We start from the raw sequence: 17,068 nt of genomic DNA, 5'->3' as shown, positions 1-17,068 counted from the left end.
CAGGGGCAGATTCAGGTCCAACATGTGGGTCAAACAAAAGCTATCTAGGTCTTATATGATCAAACAATGGGTCCTGTAGTCTTCTTGCTTTCTTTCACATTCTTAAGCAAACTTTAATCTCGCAGTTTTGTGTCTCGAGAAAAAGTTTTACTTTCACATAGAAGCTGACATTAGGTAATGTTCTTCAGACTGCATGAGCTGTCGAAGGGAATCCAATTTCAGCTGATACCTCCTGTGCCAGGTGTGAAGTACTTGACCACCAGTTTTTGAGAGACTTTGCAGGTATTGCACAGAGCAGCTCTGTTTACAGTGTTAAGGTTCAAAATTGAGGAGGGAGAGTACAAACCACCCTGGGTCCAGAAGCTCTTGGTCCAACAATGATTTTAATGAACACACACGTGTGGGAAGACAACTCTGTATGCCGACAGCAGTTGAGCTTCAACTTAATCAAAGCATGAACAGATATTTTATAGCATCAGGGTTTGATTTACTGACGCCCCTTCATGCGTCACAGATACATTTTATACATAGATCAGATCAACACCACAATGGCTTTTAACCCAGAAGATCATCTTCTATTTTCATGGCTGGTACTTTCCGTTCTTGTCTTAAAGTGAATTGTTCCTCTTTCTTGCCGAGACATGACTAATCTCTCCTCTAAATAAATCTAACTCATGTGTGTGTGTATGTTGACCTCACATGCTCTTTGTGTCACCTCTTCACCTACTAACTGTCTGTGTCTCGTCCTCAAATACTCTTTCTCAATTCACCTGTTGCACTTCTGACCTTTTACCAGACCAGAGGCTCACTGAGACTATATGTATGTCTTCTACTAAATAAATGTTTTAACCAAGAACCTCTACTAAAACCTTAATATAAAATGACCTGATATAAGTGTTTTGTAAGCATGTATTGCAATTCCTTCTATGGCTCCAAGTCACTTGCACAATAGATTGTCCGGACATCGCGCCGAACAAAGCTTCCAACCCCCAATTAATTGACCGAGCTCCAACTCTTTAATAAGCACAGATATGCATTGTGTATAAAATAGTCATAACTGCACCTGAAATACAAGGTCAACATAATAACTGTATGCATAACATCTTAAGGCCTTCTTAAAGCTATCTGTTACATTGTTAAAGCCTCGTCTTAGCCTGCTGCTCAAAATAACTTTCACTTCTGCAAAACTCTCCAAGCCTGTTTCCTGTCCTGTTACTTTTAGCCTTTCTGAAAGACACACTGTTCAACCCCTGAATGCAATATAAACTCCAGATTATATTATTAATGCAATGGTAATGATGACAATTATTTAACAATAGCAGTAAAATAATTTCCCTGCTCCACACTCCCTCTCTCGACCTCTGGAACACCAGAGGTCGCAATACATTGTGTCCTCGCTCAGACCCTCTCTAGCCGTCCTCTGGCTCAACCAGCTCCCATTCGAGAACACTCCATGTGTAAGCTTAGGTTTTCTCGGTCCCTCTCTGGTGGTTCAGCAGGCCTCGAGATCTCCAGGATCCTCGCCCCTCCTGTGGTCGCCGAGATCTTCTGCAAAGGAAACAAAACACCTTTTCCTGCATCTCCCTAACTTATCCTTTTTGGGACTCTGTAATCAAAAGCCTGATCCTAATTATGTTCTTAACTTATTGACTTATATTTATATATATATTCTTCAACGTTACTCATCCCTTTAAAACTCTTTAAGCCCTGCTTTCACGTCCGGTTGCTCGCTCTATTTTCCTATCTGATCATCGACCTCCTGTACACAAACTGTCCACCTTTTTAACAAAAAATCATTAGAACCAGCCTATTCTACTAAAAGCTCCAAAAGAAAAACAACCACTTTAATCAATTAAGTTTAAGCATATAGCAGACTCGAACTGCCGTTCTAGAATAATTTATAATACTTTGAAACAACAATCAACACCCGAAACAAGTGTATAACTGAGGCAGGTGCAACCTAGTGGTCAATGGAGACTCCAACTCACAAAATGACCGCTCAGGTCCACTCTTATGACCAAATTTGGACTCTAGCCAACACAATAACCAATTCCCTACCAAACTACTTGAGACTCTAACTCAATTTCTTTGGGACTTCAACCCAGTATTTAAACTTTTCTTATCAGACTCTTAACTGCTTCAACTCATGAAATTTTCATCAAAATCAAAACAGACATGCACCAGTAACTTCAGTGAGTAGACTTAAATTTTATCATGTCCACAACAGCTCCACAACAGGTACTACAGCTGTAATCTATACCTCCTGATTATAGACATCTCCACTGATTTTGAGTTAATCACTAATCTCACTAACCTATCCTTTCCATCAAAATCATCATCATCGTGAGATTTTTGCATTTATTTTTCACGTGGAATCATGATGTAATCAATATACAGAATGATTGTAATGTTTACAGATGACAGTTTTCCAGAAATAAGTTGTTTTAGTGTCAATATTTATGAGAAGTAAGTCCATCTATGCCATAAAGGGGAATGCAGGTTTTAAAAATTTACCTCCTGCCTCCTTTTCTATGGGTGTATTTTTGCTAGAGTTAATTTTAACACATGAAGTTAGCCTGACTATTCTTTTACCATAGAACCTGTGTATCTTAATAGACCTGCAATAGATATGCTTGCCTTGGGTTAGTAAACATTATACTACTAGTTAAGCAAATCTGAGCAAACATCACTTTAGCATGGATGAATAAAGAGTTGCCAATCAAAGCACAGGTTACTTTTTAAGTGATCAAGAAAAACAGGGGCATTTGTTTTTTACTGCACACAGAGAGCTTTTTTGTTTTTGTTTTTGTTTTTTTAGATATCTTAAGTCTTTCTTAAGTTGTTTTTTTTATTGCTAAATAAATGCTCTATTTTCCAACTTTAAAACTGAGCATTTTGCCACTTAAATGTAATGGATATGGTTTTACTCATGTTTGTTGTTTATGCTGACATGACATCAGTCTTTACAGATCCTTGCAGTTACAGAATCTTGAATGCAAAATGATGGGAGAGAATAAATATACATTAATATTAAAACATACGCTGTTGCAAATGCGTACATTACGCGGAACACATGCTTGCTGGGGTCTGCCTGAAACAAAGTTGATTTATTTGTGTGTTCTGCTGGCAGGTTTCAATAGGAGGAGGCAGGCTTTGATAAACCGGTGATATTTTGTAAATTCATGTTTGTGGATGCTTGCACCTGCCAACTGTTAGCTGAGCAGTTACAACAGATAATAAATATTGGTTAGGGAAAACAATCAAATGAGAAGCTAACGAAACAGCGTGACAATTTTTGGAATGAAACCGAGACATCGCTAAAGCAGAGCCAGAAGTGAGAAAAGGTGGGAGAATATTGGAGCTGAAATAAGGTGCAGAAGTGGGGGAGAGAAAAAATAAATAAATAAATCACTGAATATCATAAGATAGGTGCTTCAGATAACTCCCTAATCCGTGTTTTCCTTTTCACTATGCACTGGCGGAAAATCATTTTGTTTCTGGAATGATTAATGGGGAGATTATTTTCACTCAAAACTGATTTTGAAAAATGCTGCATGTATTACCAGCAGCAGACAGCTCATGAGGTACGAGCTACAGCCACTAGTCACAGCTGCTGCAAATAAGTGCAACAGCTACATTTGCTGATTTCACTTGTGGATATGTTAAACTTGTGCTGAACGCTCCCAATAAAAGGCATTAGACAGTTATGTTAGAGACAATTGTATGCAAGAGAGCGCTGGGTTCCCTCTCCCATTGATTGCTGCCCTGGTGAGGGTTTTAATCAAAGTCAGTCCCTCTATTTGACAAAGTCTCACTATTTAGTGGAGCTCTGAAAGTGTCACATGACCAACATTACATAACCTTCTGTTTCCACTGTGGTGGCCTCAATTATAGCATAGCTGTTTGTTGTTTAATAGAGTTAATATCTAAAGCTCCTTTATCTTGACAGGAGAGCAGGCTGCTTATAAAGAAAGCTGTCTATTGAAGGATAAGCATTTCCATCAGTGATACATATTTTTATGTATCTAGTCTCATATTTTATCTTAGCAAATATTAGTGCTGAGTGCTGATATTTGGGAATATAAATAAAAATATTGGGAGGAAAAGGAGCATAGAGAATAGTTTTAAAACACTAGCCAATGAAAACAGCGGGTATAAGAAATGAAAGGTCCCGATTCAGTCAGCATTTTCAGGTCGAGGCCATCCAGCATGGTGTATGGTGGAAGAAGCAAGAGACACTTGTTTAATCACAGAATAATGATATTGTGATGGATTCTGACCTTTAGCAAGTCGTATCATGTATGGAGATTTAATTAGCGAGACAGCCAGCAAGCAGGATAGCGGATATGTGGATGGAGTGGGGTGAAGTGGGGAGTGGGGAAGGAGGAGGGGGAGCAGTCTGGAGGTCCTTAATGAATCCACTAGCCCTTCCCTTCCTGAGGATGTGGCCTAGACTGACTCATCAGCAGCAGCAGCAGCAGCCAATAACTGATTAAGCTCCGCAATCAGACAGAGGAGGGATGAAGATGACCAGCACGGGAGACAACATCATTCAGAGGTTGGTCAAACACAGAATAAAACCGAAGCGAGAAAAGTCGATAACCTGAAAAGTGAGCATGGGGGGAAGACGGAGACTGCAATATTGCAAGAGTTCCTTTCAAGTGAAGGATGAAACAGGGGAGCGATGAGCACACGTGATGGGGGACTGTGAGGGAGATCAAGAAAAAGACTAAAGGAAACAGCGGCGGCCGAGTAGAATAATCTAATTAATTGGAGTGAATTCAGAATGTGAAGTCGATAGCACATGACAAATGTGAAAGAATAGCCCGTGGCATGTTAGTTAATGACATGTAATTAATGATCATTAGCAAAAGGGATAAGGGGACGACCGTGGCCTGCCAGCAAGTTAGAGACGACCTTGCGCTTTTCTCATCCGTGTTTGGATGGTATTCCTCTCTGCGCTTGTGGAAAGCACTGTAAGGGGAAATAAAGAAGATAGGGGTAGAGACTCCAAGACACTGAGACAAAACAAGCATGGTAAGTATTGGGGGACAGGCAAAAGGAGAGTGGCATGTGAAGCGAGCAATAAGTCAAGGATGAGTGAGAACAGAGCAGAGAGCGAATTTACTGCAATCCCGCTGTTTTGTTGTTCTGTTTTTTTCTGCTGACACAGTGATGGAAACAGGAAGCTTTTTTCTTTTTTTTATAGGTCGCATGCCATTTCACTATGATCTATGGATGCAGACCCTTTGCAGACTTATACTGTTGAGCATGCATTATGTGGCTCAGCCAAGCATGGCCATTTGGGGTAGAGAGGAATCACCCCCCACCCCAGCCACACACACAGTTTCTAAAGCTCTCTCACCCTCTCTGTAGATTCCTTTCTTCTCCTCCGTGTCTCCCTCTTTGCATCTTTCCCATTACAACATAAAGCCTCTTAAAAATGGCATAGGGAATCAAAGGTCTGAGGAAGGAGTAAGCATTTTATATAGCCCTAGTCTCACCTTGCATCCTGTTAATGTGCCTTGGCACATTATTCACATTTAATATGTTGCTACAAACCAATGAAGAAAATATAGAAATCTCATTTCTGCATTGGTGAATAAAATGTAAACTAAAAACTGCAACATCCATAATAGGAAAAATAAGTTTTGCGATTAATTTAATAGCAAAACTTAAGTAAAATATCTTTAAGTAAAATCAAAGTGGTTGATCAAATTTCTATTGTTTTTATAGATTCTAAATGACTATGCTTAAAAGGAAAATGTATGTAATCGAAACTTATTTAACATTTGTGATTACAATGTGATGCTACTATCTGATTAGTGCCACTAGTATCGAGTGGACATTGTGGCTATGCCTGTGATGCATCTTTTCTGGCATAGAGAGTGGTTAGGTTTATCCACATTGGCTGAGAGCGCGTTTCATCCATATCAAAAGTGTGTGTGCGTGCGCGCCAATGTGTTCACATTGGTCCATACAGCCAGACTACTCTAATGAGCCTCGGGGCTGCTCATCCTCTCCCTAATTGGAGGAAAAACATATCATATTGGAAATACGACAGCGTTTGAAAGGGAAAAAAAGTATACGAAAAGCAAGAAGCAGAGAACATAACGTGTGAGAAAGAGGAAAATGGTGAATGATGAAGAGGGCAAGATAAAGGGGTATCCACAAGGCTCCTTCTCATCCAAGTTCCCTCTAACAGTAATGACCAACATTGTGACATGCAGGCCACCACAGGGGGAAAAAAATTACTAAAATTGAAGGAAGAAGTGACATTTTCGCTCCCATTGGCTTGATTGAAATGATCCGCTGTTTTAAAGGACCAGAATTATTGGGGGGGGGGGGGTTCCCTCCACCTCAAAAGCTGCTGCTTTTTCCTGTTGCAAGAGGACACTGACCAGGGCGAATTATACTAAACAATATCCCCATGTAAAAAGCCAAATGATCGGAAAATATTTCTAACAACAAAATAGTGGAAATGACTTCCTGTAGGTCAATGAAAACTCCAAGATTTCAAGAAACTGTTTACATGATGTGGCCCCTGAATGTTTTAAAAATCGTTCATAGAGCCCTTTAAAAGGGTTTTATGAATGAGCAGTATCTACAAAGACACCCGGACAACCGTCCACGTAAAACTCACCAATTATTTCATTAGTTACACCTTGCAAGTACCAGATGGCATTCAGAACTGCCTTAATTCTTTATTAAATAGATGCTGGAAACCTTCCTTGGGGATTTTGGTCATCAGATGTAAACATCGCGCAGTTGTTCTCCATTTGTCAGGTGCACATCTCTAATCTCTAATCCAAATCTTTTATTCTGCAACAGCTCAAAGGTGCTCTACTTGATTGAGATCTAGTGATTGTGGAGGCAATTTGAGTACAGTGAAATAACCAAACCAATTTGAGATGATTTGATGTGGCATGTTATCCTGATGGAAGCAGAAGATGGCTACACTAGGGTCGTAAAGGTCAGCACGAAAAATGGTTTCCACAAATTGAACCAAACCTATTCTTTCATGTTTATCATGGCAAATTTTGGCCCTGCTATTCACATGTTGTAGCAGAACTCAAGACTCATCAGACCAGGCAATGGTTTCCAGCTGAAAGAACCTATCTGATATGCTGCAACAGTTAACACATTGTGCAATCAGAGATGTTCATACCGTGGTTGCATTTCAGTTACTGTTGCTTTCCTGAGGGCTCAAAACAGTCAGCCATTCTCATCTGACCTCTGACATCAACAAGGCATGTTTTTTTTTTTAAACACAGAGAAGTGTCACTCACTGGATATTTTCCCTTTTCCACAGTAAAAGTCAAGCAAATCATTTTTCTTCCCCGTTCTGAAGCTCAATTCGAACTTCTATAAGCCATCCCGACCATGCCTACATGACTAAATGTGATGAGATGCTGCCATGTGATTGGCTCATAAGATATTTGTATTCACAGTCAGTTGACTGGGTGTACTTAAAGTGGACGGTCACAATCTGAATTCTATAGTTGGTCCAAAAATGATTAGTAATTTATCTATTAAATCAATAAAATTTTATCCAGGAGGGAAAAAAAGAAAAAGTGTGAAATTATCCAAGCCAAGTAAACCAAAAGGATAACATAAATATTTGTGTGTGCAGTATACTATGAGCCTGAGTCACTATTGTACACCCAAGGACTGCACCAATGAACAAAAAATTTTCAACTATGTATCTGAAGATATCCGATTTCCCTCGCTGTCATGCATCATTTAACACAGAAAGGACCTAATCTGGAATTAATAAGCAAAAATTCATGAAAATGAGCCACGGGATATTACAAAGAATATCATCAATCACAGGCAAAGGTGAAAGTTAAGTTTGTTTACAAGTCTTTAGTTTTAGATTTTAACACATAATCTTTATAACTCTGTGACTCATTTGCATATTGTGTGTATACACATTTTAGTAGGATTATTTAAGTCTTTCACTTCAGCTCTAGTCCAGCTCATTTAGATTTTTCTAAATCTATCAGCAAGCATATCACATAAGAATGTAAGCATTGCCATTACTTTATTAGAAAATCTTTCTGCCGTTAAAAGCCTCCATTTCCATCTCTCCAGTAGCCGTACTCACAAGTGTGGCTGCACATGTGTGTGTATGTGTGTGTGTGTCACAGCTCATCTATCTCCTGCAGAGTCCACCGTCACTTGTTCAGCAGGGTCTAATTTATGCGCTGGCGGTGGCGCATGCTGAAATGGCATCATTTCTCAGCGCTAACCCCTGTGTGCTCCCTCACACTTCCTTTCCCTGCTGACAGCTCCACCCTAGGCATGATTTATCAGGCCCTCAAGCAGCAGACAAAGGTGCCCTGGCACGTGTGCTGTGCCACAGAGGGATTAATAGATAAACACTGTGATTCCAGAGCCAAACACAAGAGAGGGTCAACTTCATAATGTCTCACAGTGCCCAACTGAGGTCAGAACTATATGTTGTGGACAGCAAGAGGAAGTTTATGTTCCTTAGATCAGCGGTCTCCAACCTTTTTTGCGCCACGGACCGGTTTATGCTCGACAATATTTTCACGGACCGGCCTTTAAGGTGTCACGGATAAATACAACAAAATAAAACTAGTACCGGTACCGAAAAAAAGAAGATTTATTCATAACACACATGAAAAGACCCAGAAAAACAGAGTTAACGATAAAAATGATAACAAAATAACGCTGAAAAACGATAAAAACCCTGAAAACCATACATTTCACACCTGAGCCTCAACTCTCGCGGCCCGGTACCAAACGACTCACGGACCGGTACCGGTCCAAGGCCCGGGGGTTGGGGACCGCTGTAATAATCCTCTAGCATGCTGTTAGCGCAATCAGGATGTTTCTGCTGAATGTTCTCCCTCGGGTATCTCAGGAGGTTACAGCAGAACTTCATGTTGATGGTCTGGCCTTGGTGGATACTCATATGAATGATGGAAAACATGTTAAGTATAACCCTGGTAGTGCAGCTGACCTAATACACTACTTTTGGGCTTAAACACTGTTCACACTTCCGGGTTAAACTGGTTTTTTAAACTGCTCAGTTCTCATCATCACCATGATTTTTGGCATGAACCTCTGGTCAGATTCTCAAAGTTAATCTTTTCAGGTTTGAGATCACATTGGAATTGCAGATGTTTTAAAGCAATCCAAAAAGAAAAAGAAAGAAAAACAGCTGAAATGGCCTTGAAGGGAAAATTGGCAAGATTTAAATCTGGTATGCTTTTCAATTTGTATCAGTATTATATGTCTCATAGCTTTTTGATTTCTTATTTTAAAGCTGTCATGCACAAAGACCAGTTGCATGTATTTGTATTAAGTGACAACATTAAGTGCAGTTAAAAGTTACTAGAAATGGAGTAACTTTTAACTGCACCGGTACCGGTCCGAGGCCCGGGGGTTGGGGACCGCTGCCTTAGGTGAAATCGAGTTAAGAAATAGTTATGTAAAAAAGATAAAAAGTGAGCACGTTTTATTTAGCAATGCTTGCCATGTAGCAAAAGATTACAGAATCACTCTTGTGAAGGTAATTTTCTGTTTCTTCAGGTTCGCTGCTGTTATTAACAGAGCAATATGAGATCAAGAAAAACACATGAAACAGCGTTGGCTGCTTGTGAAGGTGGTCTAAACATGTAACAGCCAATTTAACCTTGTTTTTTATGTGCACAAAGTGAGAAATCAAATGAACTGAATCACTGAATTTATAATGCTGTTATGGAGAATGGAATTATGGTAATTTGGCTGAGCATTCAGCTGCATTGTTTAAAGGGCGAGCGGATTAAAAGAGGCAGTGGATGGTTAACATCTCATCGTAATGGGATGGAGCGTGAACCCACCCAAGAACACCAGTTTTTGTGAAGCCCTCCCACAGTGCACCCAATCTCATTATACTAACACAGGATAAAAACTTCAAAATTCACTTTCCTTAAAGGTAAGGCTGTAAGGCTCTTCGACAGGAAAGTAATGAAAACGAGAAATGATCAGTGGTTTGCTTTACTTCAAACACTTTTATGTCTTTTTACTAAGACTGAAATGTGTGAAAGCTAATGTCCTGGACTAGATTTTAGCACCGGATACCATAGAACAAAATGCAGCATATAAAGCAGTTTGTACTTGTGTGGGTACAGTATGGGTGGAATAATTAGAATCTACTGTTACAGCCTTGTTTTCTCTATCAGCATCTCACTGCCCTTGTACTGTCATTAAATTGGTGCACCGACAAAAGTCAGTGTGTGCTAAAGTGATGCCTACCGCACTGCTGCAGGGAATATCTTTGACTTTCAGCCAAGCAAGGTCCAGGGTGCCCTCTCCCTTGTAGCAGGACTGTAGCCTTTCCTTGATTTTCTCATTGATCTTGCGCAGAGAGAAAACACACAATGCAGAATCCTGGGAGGCCTGGCGTGGACGTCTCTTCTGGCCCTTTGAGAATATGGCGAACAAGACATCATCATCTGGTGCCACATCTAGCGAGCGTGCCAGGATAGCACCAGCTTTTGACAGGTAGGCTGCCTCAAGTAATCGGTACTCCACGTTGTCGCTAATGCATCCAATAGGCACCTCCACATAGGAGTTGAATGCAGTGTCTGCCTTGCAGAGGCGGACTATCTTAGAAGTGTAGACCTGTTCTCGACCAGCAGAGGACGATCCAGTGGTCGGCCCACCTCCCATTTCAGGCTGCAGTGTCAGAAAGTAAACAAAGTTCCCACTGGCAAAGCCATAAATATAGTATATGTCAAAGTCTGGAATGACAGTGAAGGTATCTGAAGGGATTTTAATCATAGAGGCCACAAACTCATCGTGGAAGACATATGCAAACATGCCGTCCTCCTCTGAGTTTCTGGCCAACTTACGGCTAGAGATGGTAGGGAAGTATTCTGGCTTGCCATCCACTGCTGTGGCTACAAACAGCATGTCTGGAGAGGCGTTGCCATAAGAAACAATGACACCAAACACAGAACCACTCTCATTAACACCAGAGAGGTAGTGTTCCTTCTTGTGGAAGGGCTCTCCTAGTTTAAATAGGTCATCCAGACGAAGGATTTTACAAATGCCCTGGTAGAGACTGCCACAAGCCAGCAGCCGGTTCTCCCGATAGTCCATCAAAAGCATCTTGTTGACATTGTTAGTGAGTGTCAGTGGCTCACTGCAGGGTTGGACAATTCGTGGTGGATAGCACTTGCGATTGTCTTCATCTGGGCCAGTCTCATGGGATTTTTGGACCTCTAAGTTTGGGGACAGTTTGTATATGCGATTGACAGCTCCCAAATAAACATTGCCATTACGATAGTCCACAGCCAGGTGATTAAATGTCCACTCAGGATTCTCTGCATGAAATGATGCATACTCCTCCTCCTGAAGTAACGCTGTGATCACTTGGGAGCCAGCAGTATGAGTCTGTGGAGCTTGCACCACTGTTTGTGATGTCACAGGAAGCACCAGACTAGATAGGAAGCAGCATAGTAAGAAATAGGTCCGTATCCTAGTGAAGGACGTCATGGCTGCACTGAGGGTGGGACTGGTGAGGAGAGGGACAGAGGCACAATCCAGTACCGTTGGCCTATCAGGATGAAGCCTCTCTTCAGATGGGAGACATCTTGTACCTAAAGAGAAAAGAGACAAAAACCTAATGAAACACGGCAACTGTCACATTGTGTTGATAGTTATTATGTTCTAATTTTATCTGGCACAGATAGGCCAGAACATCTTAATGAGTAAAACAGGTGAAGAGGCCATACATCTGAGACTCCAGAGCAATTTATAAGAAATGGGCTGAACAGAAAAAAAAGAAATGAGGCTGAGGTACTGCACCATTCTAAAAAGCTGGCATGTAGACACCGCTCGGGCGAACAGGATCATTTGGGGGGGGCGCAGAGAAGAGAAGTAAAGCATCGTCTCAGAGGAGGTGATCACAATGGCTCTGCACCATCTCTCTGCATGCAACCCTGCCCCTTTCCACCCCTCCTTGCTTTTCTGCTCCACTCGCCATGCACCTAATTGATTCTCCCCTTGGAGTAGCAATTTGCATGCTTTGGCGATTTCTCTCTTTTCTCCCAATAGGGCAGCTCACCTGCTGACACTGCTAGCAGAGAGTAAAGGACCATCTCTCCCTCTTTAAAGCACCTACATACACACACGTGCTTTCACACACAAAAGGCCGAAAAAGGTACAATTAGGGAAAAAATGCAAGCGGTTGCAGAAATAAGCTTCCCTGTGGTCCTCAGGTCATTTGCACACTCAGCATTGCACATGCAGCCATAACAAACACACACACACACTACATGAAATCAAACGACAATGAAACGGATGCACGATGGAGTAGGTAGAGCTTTTATAGCTGTAGTGTCAAAGCACTCAGCACACATTAAGACACACACCTGCACAGATTATCAAAAAGAAAATACAGCACTTCCTGGAAACATGGGGGTCCCCTATGTAAGTTCTGTACACCCAATGCCAGTGGTAAGCTGGGTATTATGACTAGTGATAAATACAATAACAACGTCATGTAGCTAAAATTACCACGTATTAAACTCCACAATATTGGCTTCATAGCATAGTGGTTTGATCCCATGAGGAGACACAATCTCTGGGGTTGTGTCAGTAAAGACATTCAGTGTCAAAATCTGCTAAATAAAACATGCTGAGCTACCTGCTGAGGCACCCCCTGTGAATAAGGGGACAGCCAAAAGTAGCTTAAATAAACTCCACGTTATTGAATCAAATCTGCCAGGATTGTTTAAAAATATAGGGTTGTATTTTTCTAGCATATACCAAGAGCACTAAAGAGATGAGTATGATAAAGCAACACCTAAAAAAGCAGCACAAGAAACGTCATCTTCTCTTATCATATTCAATTTATAGCAATCTGTGCACTGCTGTGTGAGCGTGTCGTGTGAAGACACGAAAAACTCTTGACGTGTCACTCATAGTGAAGTTGAAGTAAAATGCGAGGGCTTGTCTGTCACACTTCATGCACATCTTTTGACGGAAGAAAGGCAGGTTTGCAGAGCAACAGCACAGTTCTGCTCATTGCAAAGTTTTTAAAATAAAGATAAAAGTTTCAATATCATCTGCACTTGTTCTAACTACTAACAACACATTTTCCACATTGCTATTATAAATTTGCAGACTTTAAAAATCCGAATTCTTTTGGAAGCCTTAACCTTCAAGATCATTATGGACACTTGAATGCATAAACGATAGTGTTACCCAACATTATCTTGCCATGGAACTTATTTTACGTCTATACTCAAGCAATCATAAGTCACGGCGGTGTAAAATGCAACCTCACTGCAATCTCACCAATCTCCCCTCTATCTCCTGGCAGGCAGAGGGAGAAGAGCAGAACCTCTCAGCTCATGATAAGAGGACCAGAGAGGGTGATGAAAATGATAAAAACTGATATAGAGAGGTGGCATGGCTTCAGATGAGTGTGCAAAGAGCAATCATTACCATAGGTATGATAAAGACATAAGATGGGACAGAGAAATAAGCGGCCAAGACAGGAACATGGATAAAAAGCATGCAGTAGATTGGAATTCAGAGACAGACATAACAGACGTAGAGTGACCAACACTGCACAAAACACTATAAACAATGTAAAAATTAAATTAAAATTTTTTTTTTAACAAAAACACACACATAAGGCAGTTTGAACAAAATAAAAAATAATTGGAGGATTTCTTTATTCATTTATATTTTTCTGCAAGACAACTGTGCTAAAACGGTTCCACTAAAAAGTTCTGACATTTCCAGGTCTTTACAATCTATAATCTATAGTTATATGTTATATATAAATAGACAGAATCGAAGGTGGCAAGTTGAAAGGAGACTAAATGGGAAGTGAAAGAGCGTGAAACATAGTGGAAAAATAAGGGGTAGATGCTTTTATATCACCTTCAAATCCATCATGAATAAAAAATACGGCATTCACTCACAAATGACATCCCCCCCCCCCCCCCCAAAAAAAAAGAAACAGTGAAAAAAGACTCCATAGTTTCCATTTAAAAATAAATTGAGAGCTTTACAAATAACAAACAAAAAATGGGGGGGAATCTTCATCAGCAGTACCCCGATATAACAGTGTATACCTCACAAATCTATTGCTGAAATGCAATTACACTCACTGACGGGTGGGGCAACCTTGTTTAGATGCCGTTTGTGAATGCCTGCTGATGATCAAGGTCCATTAATTAAAGCCTGCTTTAGTTCTGAGTGTGCGCACTCACACACAACATAGTTTATCTTGCTCTAGTTATGTGCCATTATTGTCCGACTTTTCCCTTACTGCCTCAGTATGCATGCTCATTTTAAACCTAGGTACAACAGGTGGTTAAAAGAATGAGAAGTAATTTACTCCATGACACCAATAACTTCTCAACTGTTATGCTTGCATTGCTAATTCAAATGTGTTACATCTACAGATAAGCAAGCAAATAAAGCAGATAGGATGAGAAAAGGTAAAGGAGACTTGAAGTTATGTGACCTAATTGTGTGTCTGGCTGCTCTGGGCTATCTGCCATGTAGAATTACACTACAAATATGAGTAAAGTAGCACACACACTGTTGCACACAATCATGTGTTTGCAGCTCCGTAGACATCAAAACCTGTTAAAGAATTCATGATCAACACTCTTTCTCCAGAACACACTTCCAGTATCGCTAAAGCTGTGGGCAAAAAACAACACTGCATGTGTGCGCCTGTGTTTGTGTGCATTATCTCCAGCTCTGTAACTCAAAAACAGAGTTTGAACTCAGCATTTAGAAAAAACAATTGGTATGTTTCCATTGTCTCACTTTGCTTTGCCTTTAAAAGCTGTCAGGAACCAGTCAGAGAAGAAATCACATGATTACTATAAAACAACAACGTAAAAGGCAAGACATACTGAAACTGTCATTTACATTACATTCATGCATTTTCACAACCTAATTGTGGTATCTTGCTTTCAGGGAAACTGTTGAATGAGAAGAGGAGATGAAAGAGGATTGAGAAATCAGAGAAGCAGTGAGGAGATATGTGTGCATCCTTGTCATGGCTACACATCACAAATATGCAGGCAAACAAAAAAACAAAACAAAAAAAAAGAGTTTTTACCTGCCTTTCATGCACACAGTGTGGCAGTCTGAAATTTTTCTCAAACCTCAAACAACCCACAGACAGGAAGTAGCGTTGCACCAGTGTTTTGACCAAGCATCAGCATCTACCCTGCACATATGCCCTGCTGGTATGAAGTTTTATTTCACGTCAACTTGCAAAACCCAAATGTTCCAAGATAGTATGATAAGTAAGAAATAGTATGATAACTTAACACACTATCTTTGAACATCTGGGTTTTGCAAGTTGATGTAAAACAAAATTTATCCACCTTTTTTCCACTTATGCCCTTCAGGCCAACTTTGACACCTATAACTAGTTTAGAACCACCAGTTACCTCTCAACATACTTTTGGACTAAAGGAGGAAGCTGGAGCACTGAGAGAGAACCTATGCAAGAGTGGGGAGGCCCCAGCTTGGATCAGAAACCAGGACCTTTCTGCTGTGACGAAACAGTGACCACTACACCATCATGCTGCCCAATTAGTTAACATATAAGTAAAAGTGTCACTTTTACTCATGAAATAGATAACAAAAAATAAATAAATAAAAAATAAAAGTAACAAAAACACATCTTATCATTGGATGATGTAAAGCTAATTTCAGGGACAACAATGTTAAGCGAAACCATCATGGATATGACAGGAGCCACTTTGCTTTGCCGACAACTGTGTAACGGAGAGGCCTGGCTAGAGATGACAATTTACGGAGACAACAAAAAGCAAGCCTCAACAGAATAATCTTCTACTATTTATAGCGTGACAGGGGGCATTTATGTTGAAGAAATGACTTGGAAATGAAGAAACTGTCAAAGCCTTTGGTAAACAGCTTAACTTCTCAAAGAGTAAAAATGCTCAAAAATAATAACTGACAGAAAAACACTAAATCAAATGGGATTAGGAGATTATGAGTGAGTAACATGGGGAGTAATTATAGATAATTCATTATATTCTAGAGAAAACAATGTTTCCAGATTGTTCGGATAATTTTTCACAGGATCAAAGGGGGAGGGGGATGGATGAATGACAATACATACATTTATCAAAGGAACGGGCAGTGATGACAATGATTAAAGACAAGTAGTTTGTTCACTTGCCTAAAATGTAGAGATGATGGGATAATTTCAGAATGGACAGATGATTTTAAGTCACTATTGCTAAAAATGGAAATAATCATCATCCTTTTGTGGCTTTGGCTTAAGTGGTAGCGGTGTTAGCCATTGCTCAGTCCACTTGTGTCCCCTTTTTTCATGTAATATTGGTGTGTATTGTTGATTTATATCAGCTGGCAAGGCTGGGCATAGCAAGGATGGTGTTACAGGCTAAGGCCCCTACAAGCACAGCATCAGGCTATACATCCACTCTTGCCTGTCCACTCAATCTGACTGCACAGATCTATGGGAGGCTGTTAGTGCTAATGGTCAAGGTGGTTTGGATTGGGTGTGAGATGTGATGTACTGTACTGTAGTAGCGCAGTGAAAAAGGGCACTACTACAGAAGTAGTGGTTGCGCACAGCTGCACTTGTTTTTGGTTTTTTTTGGTTTTTTTTTTTTTTTTTTTTGGCCTGTCCCGTTTGGCTCTTTTGCCCTCAGAATTGTTGTCTAAAGGCAAAGAAAGATGCCCAACGGATTTACTTTACCAAACTGACCATCCCAGCCTTGCCGTAATGGTCCATTTGATTCACCTTTTATTGTTTATTTTATTTTCACTTACTGAATACGGGACAGACTTGACTGGGGGAAAGAAGGGGAGAAAGAAAGAGGGAAAGAGAAACAGCTGAGAAGAGGGACGGGGGAGAAGGGCAAAAGACAAAAACCAACAGAACGGGCAGAGAAAAAAAAATGCATATATCAATCACCTGGATCACCTGCTGAGAAAGAAAAAAGAAAGCAAGCAGAAGAGAACAAGAGTAATAGAATAAACAACATCACAATGATATATGGGAATATGACAGTAAATA

General features: G+C 40.4%; 1 protein-coding gene across 1 annotated transcript in view; it reads right to left on the bottom strand.

Annotated features, from left to right (window-relative positions):
- The window catches only part of plxna4 (plexin A4), a 261,846-nt gene that overhangs the window by 220,075 nt on the left and 24,703 nt on the right, over window positions 1-17,068 (bottom strand). Inside the window, exon 2 of the mRNA XM_085387521.1 lies at window positions 10,267-11,615. Coding sequence (XP_085243647.1) covers window positions 10,267-11,511 — 1,245 coding nt within the window. The 5' untranslated portion in view covers window positions 11,512-11,615. The remainder of the gene's footprint in view (window positions 1-10,266; window positions 11,616-17,068) is intronic.

The sequence above is a fragment of the Rhamphochromis longiceps genome, linkage group LG17, assembly GCF_057381845.1.
Source record: "Rhamphochromis longiceps isolate RC_006_pf linkage group LG17, R_longiceps_female_GT1.1, whole genome shotgun sequence".
NCBI classification, from domain to species: Eukaryota; Metazoa; Chordata; class Actinopteri; order Cichliformes; family Cichlidae; genus Rhamphochromis; species Rhamphochromis longiceps.
The sequence above is the reverse complement of the archived record's forward strand: the minus strand, read 5'-3'. Positions and strand labels throughout refer to the sequence as shown.